This window comes from Ailuropoda melanoleuca, chromosome 13 (assembly GCF_002007445.2).
Source record: "Ailuropoda melanoleuca isolate Jingjing chromosome 13, ASM200744v2, whole genome shotgun sequence".
Lineage (NCBI taxonomy): Eukaryota > Metazoa > Chordata > Mammalia > Carnivora > Ursidae > Ailuropoda > Ailuropoda melanoleuca.
This window is the reverse complement of record NC_048230.1, coordinates 3,205,706-3,229,579: the sequence shown is the minus strand read 5'-3', so window position 1 is coordinate 3,229,579 and position 23,874 is coordinate 3,205,706. Positions and strand designations below refer to the sequence as shown.

Below are 23,874 nucleotides of genomic sequence, written 5' to 3'. Positions count from 1 at the left end.
TCATATCAGTGCCATATAACTTGATGGATTTTCTGTCCCCCTGGATGATGCTGCTTCTTATTGATTTTTTAATTTTGAGAAAACTATCATTCTTTTAAAAAACATTGTTTAAATAATTTAAAACATTCAAATAACCTTTTCAGCTATTTTTAAATTTAATACACTTGGAGCTTTGAGTAAAGAGATTGTACTAAAACTTCATGAAAGTGTTATACTTTACTTCTGGCTGTTAATTAGGTGTGCTAATAAGAAGTGGGTAAGCTACACTTGAATTCTTCTTGAACATGAAAGTACAGGTGTCTTACCTGTACCGTAAGCATCAAGAGCTCTCAAATGAACATATTACTTTTTTTCAACCAATGCTGAGAAAAGATGGATTTGGCTTTTTTACTAGGAATGTTGGTTACTTTTTGGGATCTGATCTAGTTCCTCTTCTTCAGAGTTAATGGATTTTAATTTTTTATCCTTTAGGTGGTATGCAGGACTGGAACTATTTACAGACAAATTGCTTTGAAGTAACTATTGAGCTAGGTTGTGTGAAATACCCATTTGAGAAAGATCTGCCAAAATTTTGGGAACAGAATCGAAGATCTCTAATCCAGTTTATGAAACAGGTAACTATTTAGGAGTGAAGTATGAAATCTCTCCCAAGAGCAAGAATAGTTTTATGTGTACATTTGGTTTTCACACAGTGATTTTCAAATACACACTTCTGAATTTAGCCTATTCATGTTTTAGTGTGTTTATCTAGAAAATTCGTGGATGAAAATGAGTTTATTTGTATGCATGGGGAGGAGTAGAAAATGATTAAGCAGGCTGGTGGTGATTTGCTTTAAAAAAAAAAACGGATTCTATTTATTTGTTTGAGAGAGAGAGCATGCACAAGCAGGGCAAGGGGCAGAAGGACAGGCAAACTCCCTGCTGAGTGCAGAGCCTTAAGCAAGCCTCCATGCGGGGCTCCATCCCAAGACCCCGAGATAATGATCTGAGCCCAGGTCAGATGCTTAACTGACTGAGCCATCCAGAGCTTCTGGAATAGATCTTGTAGAATAAGGATATTCTCGGGGCGCCTGGGTGGCTCAGTCGTTAAGCGTCTGCCTTCGGCTCAGGGCGTGATCCCGGCGTTCTGGGATCGAGCCCCACATCAGGCTCCTCCACTGGGAGCCTGCTTCTTCCTCTCCCACTCCCCCTGCTTGTGTTCCCTCTCTCACTGGCTGTCTCTATCTCTGTCAAATAAATAAATAAAATCTTAAAAAAAAAAAAAAAAGAATAAGGATATTCTCCTATATGACATCTTCAAGTGCCATTATCTCACCAAAGAAAATTAATAGTAATTCTCTACTATTACCTAGTACCTAGTCCACATCCAAATTTCCCTCTCTTTTACCCCAAAATGTCTTTTCATAGCTATATTTTAGAACCAGGATCTAGTCAAGGTTATGTATTGCATTTGATTATTTTATCTCTTTACTCACTTTAATCTAGAACAGTCCTTCTGTTTTTTAAAAATGACATTTCCCTTTTATTTTTTTTAAAGATTTATTTGAGAGAAAGAGAGTGTGAGCAAGCAGGGGGAGGGGCAGAGGAAAGCATCTCAAGCAGACTCCCTGCTGAGTGTGGAGCCCCAACATGGGGCTCGAAATGGGGCTCGATGCAGGGTTCAGTCTCTTGATCCTGAGATCTTGACCTGAGCTGAAATCAGGAGTCAGACGCTCAACTTACTGAGCCATCCAGACACCCCTGATATTACCCTTTTAAAGAGGGCAGGACAGGGGTCGCCTAGGTGGTTGAGTCGGTTAAGCAGCTGCTATGGCTCGGGTCGTGATCCCAGGGTCTGGGGATCGAGACCCTCATTGGTCTTCCTGCTCAGCGGGGAGCCTGCTTCTCCCTCTCCCGCTCCCCCTGCTTGTGCTGTCTCTCTCTTTGTCAAATAAATAAATAAATAAAATCTTTGAAAAGAAATAGGGCAGGACAATTTTCTTGTAGAATGTCCTATATACTGAAATTGCCAGATGTGCTAAAGTTTATACAGACTTAATTATATTCCTCATGATAAAGACAAACCTAGGCTATGAAAAATTAACCTTTCAGAAACTAAAATGTTTTGCTTAATGGGTGTTTACATTTAGCTTTACTCTCAACTCCTAAATTCCTATTTGTTCCACATGTTTACTTTATTATCAATCTGTTATTTTGGAGATGAGCTCCCAAAATAATTAGATGATGATCTTTACCATTGACATCTGGGTATCCTTGTACTTTATCCAGGTTCATCAGGGTGTCAAAGGATTTGTCCTAGATGCCACCGATGGCAGGGGTATATTAAATGCCACGATTAGTGTTGCTGAAATTAATCACCCAGTGACTACCTACAAAACTGGAGATTACTGGCGTCTCTTGGTTCCAGGAACTTATAAAATCACAGCATCTGCTCGAGGGTGAGTGACTGAATACTTTGATATTAAGCGCTTGAGGAAAGATAAACATGGTTCTATTCTAGAAGATTATTGTCAGCCCTAGAGAAGTCAAGCAACCTTGAGTTTAATGCTGGGAAGTTTAGAACTGGTTACACATTTGATTCTCCTCTAGTGATAAAGTGAGTATATAAATTATCAGATTTAAGAAATCTGTGAAATTTTGCCCTTTGAACAGTGGCCTTCTCTTCTCAGGTCCCCTGCCCCCTGTCCAGATGTAAAGATGTAGTGAGTGATTCCTTCACTAACTGGTAACAGTTCTGGGAAGTACCTGTTAGTTGGGGGAAAAGGACTCCTGTTCTGCTGCATACTTCTAGTCATGTTGTCCAATAAATACCACCACTTTACATTTGTTCCTTTTTAAAGCTTTTCACACACTTTTTTTTTTCTATCCTCACCTAAACCATTCTCTTTTTTTTATTTAAAAAATTTTTTTAATTTGAGTGTAGTTGACACACAACGTTACATTAGTTTCAGATGTACAACATAGTGATTCAACAAGTCTATGCATTATGCTCTGCTCACCACAAGTGCAGCTACCACCGGTCACCATACAACACTATTACAGTACCATTGACTGTATTTCCTGTCTGTACCTTTCATTCCTGTGACTTATTCATTCTGTAACTGGAAATCTGTATCTTCCACTCCCCTTCACCCATTCTGCCCACCTGCCCCCTGCAACCATCAGACTATTCTCTGTATTTATGGGTCTGTTTCTGCTTTTCATTCATTCATTCATTCATTTTTCTGAGATTCCATATCTGAGTGAAATCATATGGTATTCGCCTTTCTCATTCTGACTGACTTCATTGAGTATAATACTCTCTGGGTCCATCCATGTTGTGACAAGTGGCACGATCTCATTCTTTTTATGGCTGCATAATATTCCATTGTGTATGTACACCACATCTTCTTTATCCATTGGTCTATCGGTGGACACTTAGGTTGTTTCCATATCTTGGCCATTGTAACTAATGCTGCATAAGCATAGTGGTATGTATCTTTTCGATTTACTGTTTTTGTTTCTTTTGGGTGAATACTCAATAATGGAATTATTGGATCATAGGGTATTTCTATTTTTAATTTTTCAAGGAACCTCCATACATTTTTCCACAGTGGCTGTGCCAATTTACATTCCCCCCAGCAGTGTAAAAGGGTTCCTTTTTCTCCACCTCCTCACCAACACTTGTTATTTCTTGTCTTCCTGATTTTAGCTATTCTGACAGGGGTAAGATGGTATCTCATCGTGGTTTTGATCTGCATTTCCCTGATGATGAGTGATGTTGAGCATCTTTTCATGTGCCTGTTGGCCATCTGGATATCGTCTCTGGAAAAATGTCTGTTTGGGTCCTATGGCAATTTTTATTCAGATTGTTAGGGGGTTTTTGGTGTTAAGTTGTAGAAGTTCTAAATACATTTGTGATATTAACCCCTTATTGGATGTATCATTTGCAAATATCTTCTGTCATCCAGTAGGTTGCCTTTTTATTTTGTTGATGATTTCCTTCACTGTGCAAAAGCATTTTACTTTGATGTAGTCCCAATAATTTATTTTTGCTTTTGTTTCCCTTGCCTTAGGAGACATATCTAGAAAAATGTTTCTATGGCCAATATAAGAAAAATTACTACCTCTGTTCTCTTCTAGGATTTTTTTTATGGTTTCAGGTCTCACATTTAGGTCTTTCATCCACTTTGAGTTTATGTGTATGCTGTAAGGAGTTTATTTATGTGTATGCTGTAAGGAAGTGGTCCAGTTTCATTCTTACGTATGTAGCTGTCCAGTTTTCCCAGCACCATTTATTGAAGAGACTACCTTTTCCCTTTTGTATATTCTTGCCTCTTTTGTCATAGATTAATTGACAATATATGTATGGATTTATTTCTGGGTTCTCTATTCTATTCCATTGATCTGTGTCTGTTTTTGTGCCACTACTATACTGTTTTGATTACTACAACTTTGCAGTATCCCTTGAAATCTAGAATTGTAATATCTCCAGCTTTGTTTTTCTTTTTCAAGATTGCTTTGGCTATTCGGGGTCTTCTGTGGTCCTACAAATTTTAATACTGTTTATTCTAGTTCTATGAAAAATGCTGTTGGTATTTTGATAGGGATTGCATTGAATTTGTAGGTTGCTTTAGGTAGAATGGACATTTTAACAATATTCTTCCAATCCATGAGTATAGAATATCTTTCAGTTTGTTTGTGTCATCTTCAATATCTTTCATCAGTGTTTTATAGTTTTCAGAGTAAAGGTCTTTCACTTCTTTGGTTAAGTTTTATTCTTTTTGGTGCAATTGTAGATGGAGTTATTTTCTTAATTTCTCTTTCTGCTACTTTGTTATTAATGTATAGAAATGCTACTGATTTCTGGGTATTTTATATCCTGCAACTTTACTGAATTTGTTTATTACTTCTAGTAGATTTGGGGGTAGCCTTTTGGAATTTCTATGTACAATATCATGTCATCTGCAAATAGTGACAGTTTAACTTCTTTACCAATATGGATGCCTCTTATTTCTCTTGTTTGTTTGTTTGATTGCTGTGGCTAGGACTTCTAGTACTATGTTGAATAAAAGTGGCAAGAGTGGATATCCTTGTCTTGTTGCAGATCTTAGAGGAAAAGCTCTCAGCTTTTCACCATTGAGTATGATGTTAGCTGTGGGTTTTTCATATATGGCCTTATGTTGAGCTGTTGCTTTGGTGAAATAGTCTTTCTTATTTCTAATTCTCTAAGGCAATTTTCCTCTTTTTTATAAGTTTTATTTCTACAAAGATATATTTACTCAAAAAGAGAAAATGAACTTATGACTTTTTTCTTTGGAAAAAAACTTAATTTTCCCCCCATCCTTTACAAAACACCTGACTGTTTAATTTGAAGCTTATCATTTTTACCCTCCTGTAGTTTTCTTTTTTGTGTTTTAATAAGTGTAGATGAAACCAGTGGATATCACCCCCCCTTACTGGCTATCTTATTTCTGAAGAGTTAGTTTGGACATTAAATTGAAGTAAGGATAAGTACATGAAAACATTTATAGTTACTGCTACCTTTAAAAAAAAAAGTATTTCAAATATCTAATGGTCTGTAAAATGGATGGTTAGAATTTCACACTAATGAGAAATGAGATCTTTTCTGTTTTTTTTCCATTTTGTCATAGTATTAGAAAAACAAAAACAGCAGGATATCTGAAAAATAGGCCAGGAATCATGCATTTGGTAGATAATGTCCTAAGTTAGTACCTCTCGAATTTTTCCAACCATATACCCTGATGACAGACAAGTGAACTCAGAATCCAGGAGACACGAGGTATTTACTGCAAATACAAACTTTCTTTTGAAGTCATATATTTAATCTTAAAAACTCATTCACATTTTACAGTCTACCCATGTCGGTTATTTGTTAACGTTTAAAACAAATAATAAATTATCACAAAGTTACATATTTGACTCTCACAGGATTTATCTCAAGAATTCACATATCCTCTGCAGACTTCTGTTTCCCCAGGGTCTGGGTACTCCCACTGCAGAAGCCTGGCTCTGATCTCTCCTTTATTACAGGTATAATCCAGTGACCAAGAATGTGACTGTGAGGAGTGAAGGTGCTATTCAGGTCAACTTCACACTTGTTCGATCTTCAGCAGATTCAAGCAATGAATCAAAGAAAGGAAAGGGGGATAGCACCAACACTGATGATGTCAGTGATCCAACTACTAAAGAGTTTGAAGCTTTAATTAAAGACCTTTCAGCTGAGAATGGTTTGGAAGGCCTCCTGTTACGGTCCTCCTCAAATCTGGCTCTCTATCGGTACCATTCATACAAAGACTTATCAGAGTTTCTGAGAGGACTTGTGATGAACTACCCACACATCACAAATCTCACCAAGTAAGTGCCACTCTCTCACTGCTTTTCTTTCTTTCTTTCTTTCTTTCTTCCTTTCCTTTTTTTTTTTTTTTTTTAAGAAGTTACATTCAACCATTCAGTGTTGAATGGTTCTTGTAATTTATTTGGGAGCTGCATATAGAGAGAATTGGAGTTTACTTATTTTGAAACAGATACTGCTTAGAGAGCTTTCTAACACTGACTCTGGGAAATTTTATGAGGAACATTGGAGGAGAATTACTTGTTAAATTAGCAATGGATGGTCTGTGCCACCTGGAAATGTAAAATGACTCTTCCTAATGATTACTTTGACTGAATTAAAAACGCTCTCCACTTCTTGGCTGCAGATTCATGTCCTGACCGTTACTTCGTTTGTTTTATTTTGCTGAGGGCAAGGGACAAATTTGGAACTGTGAGCTCACCTGTCAGGGATCTTTCTTTTTTTTTTTTTTTTTCCAACTAGAAAATGAAGCCTGGTTGCTGTCATTTTCTGCACCCTCATCTCTATTCACAGTTGCTATTCCCTGAAGACCTAGGGACAGTATGTGTTGAGGGTCCTGGAAAAACACTCAGTACCGGCTTAAGTAAAACTGATGCTGGGCCAGCCTATATGTTTGCTTTCTGTGGCTGCTCTGCCTCACTTTTGCTGTTTGATTGTAAATCTTCTTTAGGTCTTGTACAGTTACTCGAAAATTATTTTCTTGATTTGTTGATTCCTACTGTTTGCCTAGTGAGGACTTCACTCTACATTTTTCCCTGAGGTTGTATTATAGTTCTCTACTACATTCCTAAGGGACATTACCTAGACTTTGACGTTTTTACTGTGCTTTTCTTCATTGGTCCTTCTGATTTTACCAGTACATTTAGCTTCTCAAATACTGGTTTATAATGTTCCTAGATGCAAAGAGTGGTATTTGCTTTGGCAATACCTATTACCTCTCTTCCTCAACTGATTCTTAAATATTTCTACCCAATTCAGGTTTTAATATTGTCCGTCTTAGTGCTGTATAGAGCTTACAGACTTTCTTGTTTTAAAATAAATGAAAAATTGGATAATATGTTTGCTATCTGTTACTTAGTTCATTTAAGGTTTTTTTTAACCTTCCAATTCAAGATGCACTTCTTAGTTAAATATTTTCCCCCAAATATGCAACACGTGCCAGTGGTGAGACACAAGACAGTTTTAGGTGGTCCACCAATGGGCACGAAGTAGCACTGAATAGAATCATGGGAAACCAATAATTTTTCTGTTCTAACCCTTCTCAATTTAATGCTAATATTTTTTTCTATATAACTCTTGTAAATCTCCCTTTGTTTCAAAGAAGCAGGCCTTAAGCTCCGAGCTCTTGGGCAAGCCCAGCACTTTAAATGATTTTTGCTGCAATACTGGTATTGCATTTACAATAAAGTATAAAGTTTCTTATTTATGTAAATTCATTTACATTTAGAATGTAAGGTTCTGTACATTTGTGTATATATAAATTTTTTCATAATAGAAAATTTAAGTGAGTTAATTTAAAAGACATGTGTTAGCTAAATAGTAGTACAGATTATAGAAGGTAGTGCAAATATTGTGACGATGGTATAGGAATGACTGAATTTGGAGGAACAGTGAACCACATCATACTCTTTCCTAAATCTGGTAATATCTCACTTGTATTTGATTTTCTTTGGTCAAGGAAAACTAATTTTCTTAGGGTTTTCTGGCACAATGATTCATTCTTCAAAGACTTTTAAAGGCTTTTCACGTTTGTTCTCATGTCTTTTTAAAAAATCTGTATGTCAACATTAACATAATGCTTGATTACTTCTGACCTTTTGTTTCTGATTTTTTGAAAGTTTGGGACAGAGCTCTGAGTATCGTCACATTTGGTCCCTCGAAATCTCCAATAAGCCCAACATATCCGAGCCCGAAGAACCAAAAATCCGTTTTGTGGCTGGTATCCATGGAAATGCTCCAGTTGGAACTGAACTACTTTTGGCTCTGGCGGAATTTCTCTGCCTAAACTACAAAAAGAACCCAGCTGTTACTCAAGTAAGAGAATAGCCTGTTTTGACATGCTTTAGAAGGAAAAAGCTTAGTCACACACTGAGATCAATGCACCATTAAAAATTTTTAGGGTCACCTGGCTGGCTTAGTCGATAGAACCTGTAACTCTTAATCTCAGGGTTGTGAGTTCAAGCCCCATGTTGGACCTAGAGTTTACTCTAAAAAAATCTTTTCATTTCCTGTTGGATATTACACAGAGACACTTTTAGTGCATTACAAACTTTTTAAAAAATGGACCATCTTTTTCTATACTCATTGTTAATAGTGTCTTTCTGTTATATTTCTTTGTGGGTAATTAGGAGGCATAGAAGAAAAAATACTAAAGATTTACATTCAATCCTTGATTCCTTTATTTAATAGTCAGATTACTGTTCCAGTCTTTACTCACCATTCTGTACATTCTAACTTGAGGGATTCCAATTGCTAGTTACTTATAATTAGGATACTATATTGAAAATGAAGTGGAAGACAAATAGCTTTTCTTTTCATGTAAATAGTTCAAAATTATTGGACATCTTGGCTGCTAAGAGATTTTTAGAAAAAGCAGTATGGCGTTGTCTACTTTAGCCACCCATGACTACAGAAAAGAACTTTGATCCAGAGAATTTGTCATATATGATTAACAACCTAGTTCTGTGTTGTCTTAGAGAAAGGAAGGAGAGAGTGTGCATCCTGCTAGAGCACTCACTAAGTGGCACTGTCCATATAGACTTGAGGAAGGGGGAAAGGAACTAATATTTGTTTAATACCTACTGTGTGTCAGGTGCTTATACTGAATACCTTACATGTATCATAATGTCATCCTCAATTTATGTTATCTTCTTTTTATAGATGTAAAAACTGAGGCAGAGATATTTGATAACTTACAGGAGGTCACACAGCTAGTATGTGGTAAAACTAGGATTTAAACCCAAGTGTGTCTCACTGTAAAGTCTATGCTGTTTTGTTGTGCCATACTGCCTCCCCTAAAAGACATTTGGGAAGAATTTATGTCATGATGAGGATCAGAAAGCACCTAAGGGATTAGGTGAGATGAACTTCAATCAGACTTGACCAAAAATTATTTTACCATTTTCAGCAACGCAAATCATATTGATTTCTTAATGTGAGTTGTAAGGAGTATCCCAAGGACATTTTTTGTTGTTGTTCTTTTCTTAAAAAATGGGACAGTATCTAAGATACTGGTTCTCAAGCCTGCCTACACATTAGAAACATTGGGAAGTTTTTAAAAATACGAATCCCGGGGCCCCATCCCCAAGACATCAGTATTCCTTTAAAACCTCCTTAGGTTATTCTCATATTTGACCATATTGCTACCTACTGATATTATGGTTATAAGAGGCCGTATGTCCTAGGTGAAATACCTACCAGGAATTTCAAAACTTCTAGTTTATGAGAATTTGCCTCACTTGATCTAATTAGGCTTGAGCTAGCAATCTTACTCTAGGTTGACATTTGTTTTGAGATAAGTAACAGTCAGAATTATCTGGCAAGTTCAAGAAAATATACACATACCCAGAGACCTGTAGCGAAGCCCAAGCGTGTACACTTTAGAAAAAAAGTCTCTCTCTCAGGGGAGAAAGTTAAGAACCAATGAATTTAGGGTCTCCAATATTTTCAACCTATAGACTATTTTAACAGAATAAATAAGGCAGGGATCATCTATTCTGATTTACTATCAGAAATATATAGGACAGGGGCACCTGGGTGGCGCAGTCGTTAAGTGTCTGCCTTTGGCTCAGGGCGTGATCCCGGCGTTCTGGGATTGAGCCCCGCATCAGGCTCCTCCACTGGGCGCCTGCTTCTTCCTCTCCCACTCCCCCTGCTTGTGTTCCCTCTCTCGCTGGCTGTCTCTCTCTGTCAAATAAATAAATAAAATCTTTAAAAAAAAAAGGAATATATAGGATGAAGTATATCAGAAATTAGTTAATGCCACATATGTAGGTATTGATGCTTATGGATTACCCGGAGGAGAAATTATTATGAGTAAAATAAATATCTACCTTTTTTTTTTTTTTTTTTTNAGCAGGGGGAGTGGGAGAGGAAGAAGCAGGCTCACAGCAGAGGAGCCTGATGTGGGGCTCGATCCCATAACGCCGGGATCACGCCCTGAGCGTGAAGGCAGACGCTTAACCGCTGTGCCACCCAGGCGCCCCTGCATTTCAGTTTTTAATCTGGAAAATATAGTCTAACTATTATTATTGGTTTCAGCCAGTGGTCAGCAAACGTTTTCTGTAAAGGGACGAATAGTATATACTTTAGGCTTTGTGGAACAGCTGTTCTGTGTTGCAACTATTCAGCTCTGCCATTGCAGCACAGAAACAGTCATATGAATGGGCATGGCTGTGTGCCAATAAAACTTTATTTACAATAGCAAGCAGCTGGCTGGATTTAGCCTGCAGTGGTTTCTGACGCCTTTGTAAGTCATCAGGAGGTCTCTGGGAATATTAGTTGTGTAGTGGTTTTTCATTTCTTTTTCAATTTATTTGGAGCAACAGAATTTTCTTTCTTTCTTTCTTTCTTTCTTTCTTTCTTTCTTTCTTTCTTTCGTTCTTTCTTTCTTTCTTTCTTTCTTTCTTTTTCTTATCTATCTATCTATCTATCTATCTATCTATTTTTAGTCCTACCTTTTAAATCTGTTTAAAACAAGAAAGACTTTCTGTTTGAGGCATGGGAGGGTATCTTATGATTCCACATAGAACTAACTGATTTCTGCTTCTGTTTTAGCTGGTTGACAGGACTAGAATTGTGATTGTCCCTTCTCTGAATCCAGATGGGCGAGAGAGGGCACAAGAGAAAGACTGTACTTCAAAGAGAGGACAAACAAATGCTCATGGCAAAGACTTGGATACAGACTTCGCAAGTAAGCCTAATTTTTAGGCCATTAAAGTACTTTGCAGATAATTTTATTTTTCTTTACTAAGAAAATTGATAGATTGTGTAGATGAGTAATGGGGTTACTTTCCTTCTAGATTGTACACATAAGGTATAAGTGACAAGCTAGAAACTTGTCAAATTTTTCTCCTCTATCGTTTGCAAAAGTAATTCAAGTTTTTTTCTTAGTAATTCAATCAATAATATTGGAGGGGTTCCATCACTAGCCGTACAGATAAGTATATTTTCTCTCTCTATCCCCCCGTATACACGTGTAGTCAAATACATGCGCGCGCACGTGCTGTATGTGTATGTTGATTTGAAGGAGTCTTTCTTATTGACTTAAATAGGATCATCAACTATACATATTGTTCTGCAACTTTTTTCATTGAGTATAACACTGATACCTTTCTATTTCAGTACTTATAAATCTCTAATACATTCTTGTTAATGACATCTTAGTATGCTGTTTTTTTTTTTTTTTAAAGATTTTATTTATTTATTCGACAGAGATAGAGACAGCCAGCAAGAGAGGGAACACAAGCAGGGGGAGTGGGAGAGGAAGAAGCAGGCTCATAGCAGAGGAGCCTGATGTGGGGCTCGATCCCAGAACGCCGGGATCACGCCCTGAGCCGAAGGCAGACGCTTAACCGCTGTGCCACCCAGGCGCCCCTAGTATGCTGTTAATACTCCAAGTTTATTCAACAATTTTCCTACTATTGGACATTTAGTTTCTTTCTAACTTTTTGCTTTTGCAAAAAGCACTACAGAAAACATCCTGATTTCTGAAAATTTTATTTTCTTTCAAAGATAGGTTATATATTCTTGATATTATCTTTTTTTTTTTTTTTTTTTTTTTTTTTTTTTTTTTTTTTTTTTTTTTTTTTTTTAAAAANGCCTGATGTGGGGCTCGATCCCATAACGCCGGGATCACGCCCTGAGCCGAAGGCAGACGCTCAACCACTGTGCCACCCAGGCGCCCCTGATATTATCTTTTAAAAGAGGCTATACCCGTTCCTTTTTGTTTCCAGTAAGAATTTTCTTAAATTTGCTTAGATCATTAACCTTTACACATCATCTGAAGTATATAAAACTCAATCTACCTTCTAGAGTGTATCTTTCATGCTGTTTAGATAGTGGCTTATGGAGTAATAAAGTGTTTATATACAGATTTTTAAAATTAGCCTCTGATTGTGTTCATGTAGAGAATATTTTCATAGCTATTCATACTAAAATTTTAAAACTTGATATTTTATATTCGACTTTTGTATTTTTTAGATAATGCCTCCCAGCCTGAGACTAAAGCCATCATTGAAAATTTGATTCAGAAACAGGACTTCAGTCTTTCTGTTGCTTTAGATGGTGGTTCAGTGCTGGTCACATACCCATATGACAAACCAGTACAAACAGGTATGTAGAATGTCAGTTTATTATATACTATTCAAGCTTAGATAGAAATTCCAACTAGGTAATGTCCCTTCTAAATTCTTTTAAACTCGTGAGCGTTTGAGCATACTCCATGAGCAAATAACCAACCTAGGAAAATTGTAATATATCAGCAGCTTAGTTACATGGAGGAGAGAGGTCAGATCTAATGATGAGCTAGCTTTATTGAGTGTAGCCATCTTGTCACATTTGTTCAATTTAGTTCCCAAGCATTTATTGAACAATTATTATGTCTGTAGACAAAAGTGAATAAAACATAATGCCTGCCTCAAGAAACTCATTATTATATGTAACCAAATATTAACAATACAGAATCGCCCTCCCCTGCTTTAAACCTTGACTGACAGGTTGACCGTTAGATGAGGTTAATAATTGCTTGTCGAATCTCTCTGGGACCTTTATATATGGAGATAGTTTGTGTTGCTTTCAATGCAGCTTATAAGAAATATTGTTTTTAGGCCACAGTTGCCCTAAAATGTAGTAAAACATACCAAAACAAGTTTGTATTTTAGTGTGGTAGCCTCTTGTGTAATCTAACCATTATTACCTTTTAATATAAGGAAGACGTATATCTTCTCTGCCTGATTATCCTGAGCTGAACAGAACAATGTGGTTAATTGTAATAACTCCTCAATAGACTTTGGTGGGGTACAGAATTTACTAGAAGGAGAGAAAGATGATTTTCGTATCCGTGAAATTGAACTTGGAATAAAATCTTTTGGATTTCTCTGACTTCTGAATTTTTCTTTTTATAGTGGAAAACAAAGAGACTCTGAAGCATTTGGCATCTCTTTATGCAAATAATCATCCGTCCATGCACATGGGCCAGCCCAGTTGCCCAAATAAATCAGGTAGGTATTTTCCATACCCTTTGTTATTATTGCTGCTTTTGGGGGGTAGAGGGTGTCTTACCTTAAGGTCTTGTTGATCCTGTATCTCTCAATACTTCTATAGATGAGAATATCCCAGGAGGTGTAATGCGTGGAGCAGAATGGCATAGTCACCTGGGCAGCATGAAGGTATGCTCTCTAGGATACGGTGAGAATAGAATTATAATTATTGGCCATTGAGTGACAGAATAAGTGACTTTTCTGATATAATCAAAGTGAATGGCACCTGCTTCATGGCTTTCTTGACAAGACAGCCCTCAACCTCTGACAGCATTTTTTTTGTGGTTTTTTTTTGCCATTATAATCATTTTTAATTGTACAATTCAGTGACATTAATTACATTGACGTGTTGTGCAGTCATCACCATTCTAAGCCATCTATTTCCAAAGCATTTTTATCACCCCAAACAGAAACTCTGCATCTGCTAACAATAACTCCCGATTCCACTGGTAACCCCCGATTCCTGGTAACCTCTCTACTTTCTATGTCTGTGTTTTTGCCTATTCTAGATATTTCTTGTGAGTGGAATCATACAATATTTGTCCTTTTGTGCCTGGCTTCTTTCACTTAGCATAATGTTTTCAGGGTTCATCTGTTTTGTTAGCCTGTATCCGTACTCCAGTCCTTTTTATGGCTGAATTATGTGCTATTGTATGTATATCACATTTTGTTTATCATTTCATCTGTTGATGGACACTTAAGTTTTGTGTACCTTTTGGTTATTGAGAACAGGCAATGAACATTTGTGTACAATTGTTAAGTTTGAACCCTTGTTTTCAGTTCTTCGGGGGTACATACCTAGCTGGAAAATTGCTGGTCATGTCCAAATTCTATGTTTAACTTTTTGAGGAACCAACAAGCTGTTTTTCACAGCAGCTAAACTGTTTTACATTCCCACCAACAATGTACGAGGGTTCTGATTTCTCCACGTCCTCCCCAACACTAGTTATTTTCGTTTCTTTTTTTTTTTCTAAATTATAGCCATCCTCACAGGTGTGAAGTGCTATTTCATTGTAGTTTTGATTTGCGTTTCTCTGAAGACTAATATAAAGTTGAGCATCTTTTCATGTGCTTATTGACCATTTGTATATTTTCATTAGAGAAATGTCTGTTTCTCCATTGCCTATTTTGTTTTTGTTTTTTTTTTATTCCATTGCCTATGTTTAAATTGGGTTGCTTTCTTTTTGTTGTTGGGTTGTAAGAATTCTTTATTTATTTTGGATGCTAAACACATCATTTGTTTGGTTTGCCAGTAGTTTCTCCCATTATGTAGGTTGTCATTTCACTTTTTTAGCAATACCCTTAGATGTACAAAAGTTTTTAATTTTGATAAAGTCAAATTTATCTGTTTTTTCTTTTGCTGCTCATGCTCTTGTGGTCATATCTAAGAATTCATAGACAAGTCCAAGGTCATGAATATTTATCTCCATGTTTTCTTCTATGAGTTTTATGGATTTAGCTCTTGTATTTAGGTCGTTGATACATCTTAAGTTGATTTTTATATGTGGTGGGAAGTAGGAGTTCAACTTTGGTTTTTTTGCATGTGGAAATCTAATTGTCCAAGCACCATTTGTTGAAAAGACTGTTCTTTCCCCCATTGAATGGTCTTGGCACCCTTGTCAAAAATCAGTTGACCATAGATGTATGGGTTTATTTCTGGACTCTCAATTCTGTTTCTTTGGTCTTTATGTCTATTCTTCTCCCAATATCCCTGTTTTGATTGCTGTAGCTTTGTAGTAAGTTTTGAAATTAATAAGTGTGAGTACTCCAACCTTTTTATTTTTCAAGGTTGTTTTTGTCTTTTCAGGGCTCCTTGCAATTCCATTTGAATTGTGGATTGGCCTTTCTTTCTTTTCAAAAAACGCTGTTGGAATTCTGTTAAGAGTTGTGTTGAATCCGTAGATCACTTTGGGTTATATTGACATCTCAGTAGTATTGTCTTCCTATTCATAAACTCAGTTACGTCTTTCTAATTACTTAAGTCTTCTTTAATTTCTTTCTGATGGTATTTTAATTGGTTATCCATCCACTTCAAATTACTAAGGAGCTGTTAGCAGATGGGTGGTTAGCTCATCATTTCATTAACATATGCAACTAGAAATTTGACTTCATTCTCATCTCTGCCTGCCTTCCCTCCTTTATTTACTAAGAACTTACTGTGTGTGAGGCACTTTGCTCTACCAGTGATAAATAAAATATATTTCCTACTCCATTTACAAATAACTATGTTACAGAATTAATTGATTTGGCCTCAGAGAGAGCAACTCTCAGTGTGCCATGAGAAATTAAAGACAGAAAAGATTACATACATTCGAAGATATAGTCTTCTCTTCATAGAGGAAATGGCATTTGGGATGTAGAGATGGTGAAGCAGAACATTCCAGAAAGAGGAAGCAGTATGGGCAGAGGTCAGTAAGCAGTCTCATTAATTAGAACAGGAGGTGTAATGGAGAGCAGCAGAAGACAAGAATGGAAAGAGAGCTTGGGACTCTGAATACTTCAGCCACTGAAGGTTCTGAGCAGGTGTGTAGTAACATGATCGGAACTGTGCTATGGAAAAATTAATCTCACAGCAGCGGGTTAAGATAGTCGGGAGGAAGGAGAGACTGTGGTGCAGGGAGACGGGTGGGGACAGAAATAGGGGACAGAAATGGGGACAAGAAACAATGAGGGCCTGGATTAGGGAGGTGACAATGGGAATGGAGGCAAGGGATGAAGTTACAGAGATATTGCAGAGGTGGAAATGACAGGATTTGGCAAATTATGGTTGATGGTGAGAAACTGAATTCGGAGACGAGATTTTGTGTCTGCGTGAGAACATGAGTAGATACCGTTAACTGAATAAGGAAAAAAGACAGGTTTGGGGGGGAAAGGTGATAAGTTAGGTTTTGGAACCTGTCCACACAAGCAGTTCCTGTGCCTGGAGAATTACTGTCTGGGAAGCAGTGGCTGCTGTCACCAGCGGGGTGAAGGTAGCAGAGGACAAGTGCTTGTGCTCCTGCCTCCAAGCTCCGAGAACGGCGATGAAGTTCTGAAGTTGAGAGGGAAGCTGGCCATCCGCATACACTTATTTATTCAATCGTTTATTCAACAAACCCCAATAAGTCCCCTACCTGCCAGGCACCGTGGCAAGCACTGGAGATACAGAACTGAATTAGACCTAGGCCCTCGTCTCAAGGACTCTCTTCGCAACAGCCGTGTTCACGACTGATTGTAATACTGAGCAGTTTATCTGTATTTGCTTATAAAATGCTTTACAGATTCTTTGTTTATATCACCCAGGTTTTCTTTCTATCCCATTCGTTGATTACATAACCTCATTCTTACTTTTATTTATTAATTTTTCTACATTTGTTTTGAATTTTATATTCCAGGATTACAGTGTCACCTATGGCCACTGTCCGGAAATCACAGTATACACAAGCTGCTGCTACTTTCCCAGTGCAGCACAGCTGCCTTCCTTGTGGGCAGAAAATAAGAAGTCTCTTCTTAGCATGTTGGTGGAGGTGAGCCTTTCCCTTTTAACCAGAAGCAGACTCCCAGGAATATGTTCAATGAAAAGCTTTATCAAAACATTTTCTTAATCTTTTACTAGTAATTGATATTGTTTTTAAAAATATATATAGAAAGAGTTTTGTTGAATTTATATCACCTAAATAGGCGCCATGACTGCACATGTCTGGAATCTGCTCTAATTGAGGTAATTTAACCCTGTGAGATGTTGCACATTTTTCATTTGAATATCATGCAGAGACAGGGTACTGTGGTGGAAAGTAAATCTTCAAGCCATCAGAAGATTTGGGTCCTAATTTAGGCTTTGACTGTATCAGAGTTCTCTTTTCCCTTATTCCAGCTCTGTGCTCGGAAGCAAGGAATGAGTAGCAAATGAGGCCAGAGAGTCAGTGGGGAAGGACCAACAAGCCAGTTTTATGGGGGTTTTGTTGTTGCTTTGTTTATTGTTTTTGTCATGCCTCAAGCTATTGCCTCGAGAATTTCTGGAAACATAAATTTGTATTTTGAATATTTTTTCAGGTTCACAAGGGAGTCCATGGTTTTGTTAAAGACAAGACTGGAAAACCAATTTCTAAAGCAGTCATTGTACTCAATGAAGGAATAAAGTTACACACAAAAGAAGGAGGTTATTTCCATGTGCTGTTAGCCCCAGGCGTCCATAACATCAATGCCATCGCTGATGGGTATCAGCAACAACATTCCCAGGTAAGAAATTCAAATTGAGCAGTATCCTGTAAATTCTTACTCTTAATAGTACTTCCATTTTACTCTGAAACTCTTGTGAGGAGTAAAGAAATAAAATGTGTAACCAACTCTTGATTATGATATCTTGTTACCTTTCTGTCCTTCAGCAACGAAAGGGAAATTTTTATAGCATTTTGTATACTTCTGAGGACAGTGACTCATCTCCTTGGTTTAGTATAAAGGCCTTAGGAATATTTCTGGGATACAATATACCTTAAGTATATTGTATGAAAAGTAAACTTTTTCATAATTCTTGCACTTTATCCCTCCAGGTCTTTGTGCATCATGATGCAGCTAGTTCTGTGGTAATAGTCTTTGACACAGATAACCGGATATTTGGTTTGCCAAGGGAGCTTGTGGTAACTGTATCAGGTAAAGAAATTTAAATTTTTAGTAGTTAAGTTAAAACCAGTTCTGTTCCTGAAACCAATATTATACTAGATGTTAACTAACTAGAATTTAAATAAAAATTTGAAAAAAAGAAAAAATAAATAAAACCAGTTTTGACATTTCAGTTTGAGACTGGATCGCCTCCCCAATCACCTGAAGCTAATCCCTTTTCTTCCAATATCTCTTTATCTAAACATTTTTTGGGGGATTTTCCTGGAACGTTGGTCTCCCATATGTTCTCATGGCTTGCTCCCTCACGTTTTCAGGTCTGTACTCAAGTGTCACCACCACAGAGAGGCCTTCCTTGATCACTCTAGCTAAAATAGCACCCTTGTCACTCTCTCCACCCCACTTTTTTTTATTATAGAACTTATTACCACTTGACATTATATTATATATTTAGTCTCTTGTCTATATTTGATCTTTCCCACTAAAACATAAAGACTCTGAGAGAATAGGGAGTTTATATCTCCAGCACCTAGGACCAAAGCTGGCATGTAGTGGGTCTTAATGAAGAGTTGTTGACTGAATGAATCATTTGCTTTATATTAGATCATAAGTCCTTTGGACTTTGACTTATATTCTATTTTTTTAAGATCATGGAAGGAGGAAATACCTGTTTTCTCCGGGATTAACTTGTGCCATAGCTTGAATTACTGAAAAGTTAGAAAGAAAAAAAATATATGGTAAAATAATAAATACTCTGCTGTATTGTATCTTTTTGACACAGAGCACCTCGGTTCATTTCTAAGTGCAATTTGGACTTGACCCAAAATAACCAAGTTTTACTATAGGGTGTGTGGAGGAGAGATTCTTAGTTAAGTGGTATATTGGAAACATAGTCAAATCATAGAGACTGTTGTGGAGTGTTTAAAGTAAAGAGTTATTAGCTTGAACCAGATAAAGTGTGAATAACTTAGTGGTTAAAACATAGGAGCTAGGAGTCACCAGTGGTTTAAATCTGGCCTTCCCACCCATTTGCTGTCATGAACTTAATTTTTATTATGATTTTATTATTTTCTGTTACTAAGACTCTTATTTTGTTAACCTATGTATAAATGCTTTACATAAATGAGACGCTTGGGATGAGGTAAAATTTGCTAGAAAGGATCGGGAGAAGTCACTGATACAGAGGCAGTTGTAGAATGGTAGACAGTTTGGTTTCATTGTGGTGAAAGAAAAATATGCATATGCATACACATGCACGAAGAAAGCTCTGGAAGAATGTTCACGAGAGTTGTTAAAAATGATGTCTGGTTAATGGAGATGTGATGTGCTGATTTGGTTTGGGGTTTTGGTGTTTTTGCCGATCTGTATTTTTCTAATTTTGCATAGGATACATGTACTGCCTGTGTAATAATAAAAGGTAGTTTCTGAGTGCATGAAATAAAAATAAAATAAAGGGCATCTCATAAAAGGTGTTATTGTAAGCCGCTTATTTAGATTCTTAAAGTGGAACACCACTCATATGACGATTTTGTTTGGCAGGTGCCACCATGTCAGCCTTGATCCTAACAGCTTGCATTATTTGGTGCATCTGCTCAATCAAGTCTAACAGACACAAGGATGGCTTTCATCGGCTCAGGCAGCATCATGATGAGTATGAAGATGAAATTCGCCTGATGTCAACAGGCTCCAAGAAGTCCCTCTTAAGCCATGAGTTCCAGGATGAAACGGACACTGAAGAGGAAACGTTATATTCTAGCAAACATTGAAACAGAGACTTCGCACATCTCCCAGCATAAGTACCAAGCAAAATTACAGTTCCTTTTGGGAGACACTGCATTAAGAAGAGAGACTCTCTTGCTTCTTCAAAGAGCTTTGGGAATTTAACTTGCTAAATTTGTATCCTCTGTGAATTTGGCTGGCAGTTTTGAACTTCCCCTCCTTTAAGTACTCTTACCTTTAAAAAAAAAAAAAAAAAAAAAAGATCTGCTTTCTATTTATGCAGCAGAGATGGGACAGCCACTTTGTTTTTCTTTTTAATTTAAGATGAGCTGTTTGGAGCTTGTGTTATAACTGCATAAAGCCAACTAGTGGATGTTATATTTTGCACATCAGGTGTTTACTAGTGGCTTTAGCTTTTTTTCTTTATTTTAAATGGCCAAAAGAATCCAGAAACATTTAGGCAGGAACAGCAGTCAGATTCTGACATAAAGCTTTAAAAACTCAAGGTTTTCTCAACCTACTGAGAAGTACTTTTCTCTAGTTATTAAATAGCTGGAGTTTCTCTTATCATTCAGGTTTAATGGAGGCTGAATTGATTTTTAAATACATATATAACATTAGGAAATGAATAAATGGGCTTCCGCATTTGCCTTTCTGCTTGTTCCAAGGTTAGATCAGAACTGGTGGGCTATGCTCTAAGCAGGATTTCACTACCTCTCTTGTAAAGTTTAGCAAAGTTCTAAATACCCCCATTTAAGGGAGAACTTACTGACTTTGTTGTAAAAGATCTAAATGTCCATTTGAATAGAACTGAGAGGGAGATCTACCAAAAGCTAAAACTTGTGTTGCATATCTTTCAACTTGGTAAAAATCCCACAGGTGCTGCTGCTTTTTATCTGTGAAGCACTAGTTTATTCTAGGAATGCCTAATTCTTTAATATTTCCTAAATTTGAACCTTTTTCTGTGTTGTACACTTATGGCTTTCAGATGACCCGGCAATGTACAAGATCTGAATTCTACTGAAAATATCTGGAAGTGTGGAAGAGACCTACTTGCACATTCATTAACCGACATTTGAACACAAAATATCTACATTCATGCTCCAGTTCAAGCCTATGGATATCCTACTGTTATTGAAATAGCTTGGCCCGTCTTATTCATATAGGCCTCTGCAAGTGATTGGGTTCTTTGTCCTAATGTTTTATTTGACAGTCTCTTTTTAATCAACCAGTTTTGTTAAAAGTTTAATTGAAAACATTTAAATATGGCTCCCTCCATTAAAAAAAATGTAAACTATGGACTGCCGTGTGCTATAACACAGTGGTGAGAAAGTATCATCTTCACTGCCACTCAGGTTATCGCGGAGACCTGAAAGATTTGCATTTTACTGTGTCTGTCATATCATGCTTTTCAATGGAATTAATGCTTTTTGTAAGTATGAGTCTTACCAATGATCTAATGGTTTAATACCTTTGAATGTTTTTAATGGCTAAGTTGCTGCTGAATTTGTACTAAATCAGGGGATCAAAAAACTTGCTCTCATCTTTTCAAATTGTATTCTCTATCCATTAATGTATCAGTCATCCCAAAGCCTTCATACGGAGTGGTTTACTACCCATGTGGGTCATTCCAGGTTTTGTGAGGAATGCGCCCAAAGTGGCTTTATATAAAGAGATTTGGTTTAGCAGGAATAATGAGGTCATGACATTTGTTAATGAGTATCTGTGATAAATTTGGGTGGTTCAAGGTTAAGCCATTCTGACATTAATCCTTTTATTAACAACTCTAAATTTTGAGCCCTTGCCACCCACTCTCACCCCACCACATACACAGCTAATACTTAATGAAATATACATGATTTAATGTCTTCTAATAATACTTTACATTTTCTTTAAGGGGGTGATGTGGTGGCACTGCTCTTTTTAGCTTTACTTTTAAGAGTGCAAAGTCAAAACCAATAAAGGGCCTGAGTGGCCGGCCCCGCTTGGGACATTGCAGGTAGAAATGAAACAAAGTTGATGTGACAGCCTTTACTTTATTAGCATTGGTCTTCACTAGAGGGTGCCTTTTAAATTCATTTCTCTTTTGAATTAACCATGTCTTTAACTGTTCATCACAGTGGCTAGAGTCCATGCCTTTAAGCATGTATACAATTTTTTTTAGAAATGAACATACAATAGTTCTTTTAGTAATTTTTCCTGAAAATAAAACCAAATTCTGCTATAAATCTTGAATCTTTAATGGATTTCTAAATCATGCATTGCTCTGGAATATAAGACCTCCTCAGCCTGTGTTAGCTATGAACATGAATGTATAGGATCATGACTACTAAGATTGTGTTCTCAGCCCTGCTTTGTCATTTATTTGTGGATCTAATCTTAGACCACATTAACTGCTTAAGGCATTGAAGCCATATGGAATGGGGAATGCATTTCTTCAGTGTTTCTCCTAGAGACTTTCCTTTTGCTTGGAGTCATGGAGTCAAGTAAGTATCACAGTATTAAGAAGTTTGCCCAAATCTGAGTTGTGCCTTTCTTTACTCATAAGGCATGTTTTTTGTCCTGATGATCAATTTGTAAGCCTTCTTCCCTTCCAGCTCCTTAATAAAAGCAAAGTGATTGAGTAGGTAATTTTCAAAGTGTCTGCCTATGTAAATGTACTTGTACTGATTATGCAGTTCGATAAGATAAACTCAAGTTAATTTCATATGGAAAGACCTTTTGGTTTTGATGTATTTTGCTGAACACTTGCTTAGTGTTTGGGATCCCGTCCAGTTGAGGAATGCTTGCAATTCTCGTTGGAGGGAATTTGTTTTGGGACTTTGTCATCCTCCAGAAAGGACACATAATGTATATTTGGCCCAGTGTGATTGATTGGTTAATCTTTGGTAACTTTCACCTGGATGGGATTTGCTGATTAATGAATATTGAACTTAATTATGAGTTGACAAATAAATAAAAGGTAGTTCTTATGCCTGAGCTTATTGTGTTTCTGAGCTAATACCAGGTTACTCAGTAACCATGATCTGCTCCTCCATTTCCATTTATTCTCAATAGTAAGTAGTTTACTCTTCTTGTTGCCAGAAATGCACTTGTTGCCAGGTTTTGTCCCTGCTGTATTAAAAGCTTCTTGGTTATGAATGCTGTGATGGTGCCCTGCCTATGGTTCTCTGGTAGAATTGTTTTTAAAAATAGCAATTTATTGTTACTACAAAAAATTCCACTGTGGTTGATGTTCGGTGACTTTCTACCTAGCAACTTTTTGGTAACTCTTTGAGTTTCTGATTTGTTTGAACTATAGCAGATTCTTTGGGGGTGATTAGGGCCCTTGATTAATGTCAATTAAACTTGGATTTCCAGTTCATAAAGAAATATCTCCCAACACCCATTTCTCCAATCCTTAGCAATAATTAATATTCCACTTGATTTTCAGAATATTGTCCTAGTTGATTTTGATTAGACAGAACATATTATGAAATTTGAAAATAGGCTATCATTTTAAGGCAATTGGATATAAATTATGTAAATATGTATGATTATGACTTTTATAAACAGCGTAACATGAATGTACTAGTTAACATCCTGTGCTGGCCATGCTGCAGATTTTCTGGAGGTATGACATAATGGTATTTTTTTATGCTCAGAGTAAAAATCAACTTTTCACCTCTGCATTTTTTCAGAGTGACATTCCCAGGCTCCAGAACAATTCTAAAGCTATTTATATGAGGTGCCCAACACTCATTCATCTCAAGTGCTTCAGTCTTTGGTTTATTTCATGCACTGTGCCTTCAAAATGAAATTTTTAAAAGGGACTTTAAATGAAGTTGAATAGTAGTTTTAAAAAGTCAATCTGTGTAATTTATGTGAAATCTAATTGTAACAAGGTCCTTTCTGTTTTTTATATGTAAACAGATCTACTAATCCTGTATAAAAGTTATTTTATGA

The 23,874-nt window shown here is 36.8% G+C and overlaps 1 protein-coding gene across 1 annotated transcript in view; it reads left to right on the top strand.

Annotated features, from left to right (window-relative positions):
- The window catches only part of CPD (carboxypeptidase D), a 72,620-nt gene extending 48,746 nt beyond the window's left edge, over positions 1 to 23,874 (top strand). The window contains exons 10-21 of the mRNA XM_011232331.3: positions 472 to 614; positions 2,269 to 2,438; positions 6,034 to 6,357; positions 8,194 to 8,389; positions 11,132 to 11,267; positions 12,557 to 12,688; positions 13,480 to 13,575; positions 13,679 to 13,743; positions 16,989 to 17,120; positions 17,647 to 17,832; positions 18,144 to 18,243; positions 19,750 to 23,874. Coding sequence (XP_011230633.2) covers positions 472 to 614; positions 2,269 to 2,438; positions 6,034 to 6,357; positions 8,194 to 8,389; positions 11,132 to 11,267; positions 12,557 to 12,688; positions 13,480 to 13,575; positions 13,679 to 13,743; positions 16,989 to 17,120; positions 17,647 to 17,832; positions 18,144 to 18,243; positions 19,750 to 19,976 — 1,907 coding nt within the window. The 3' untranslated portion in view covers positions 19,977 to 23,874. The remainder of the gene's footprint in view (positions 1 to 471; positions 615 to 2,268; positions 2,439 to 6,033; positions 6,358 to 8,193; positions 8,390 to 11,131; positions 11,268 to 12,556; positions 12,689 to 13,479; positions 13,576 to 13,678; positions 13,744 to 16,988; positions 17,121 to 17,646; positions 17,833 to 18,143; positions 18,244 to 19,749) is intronic.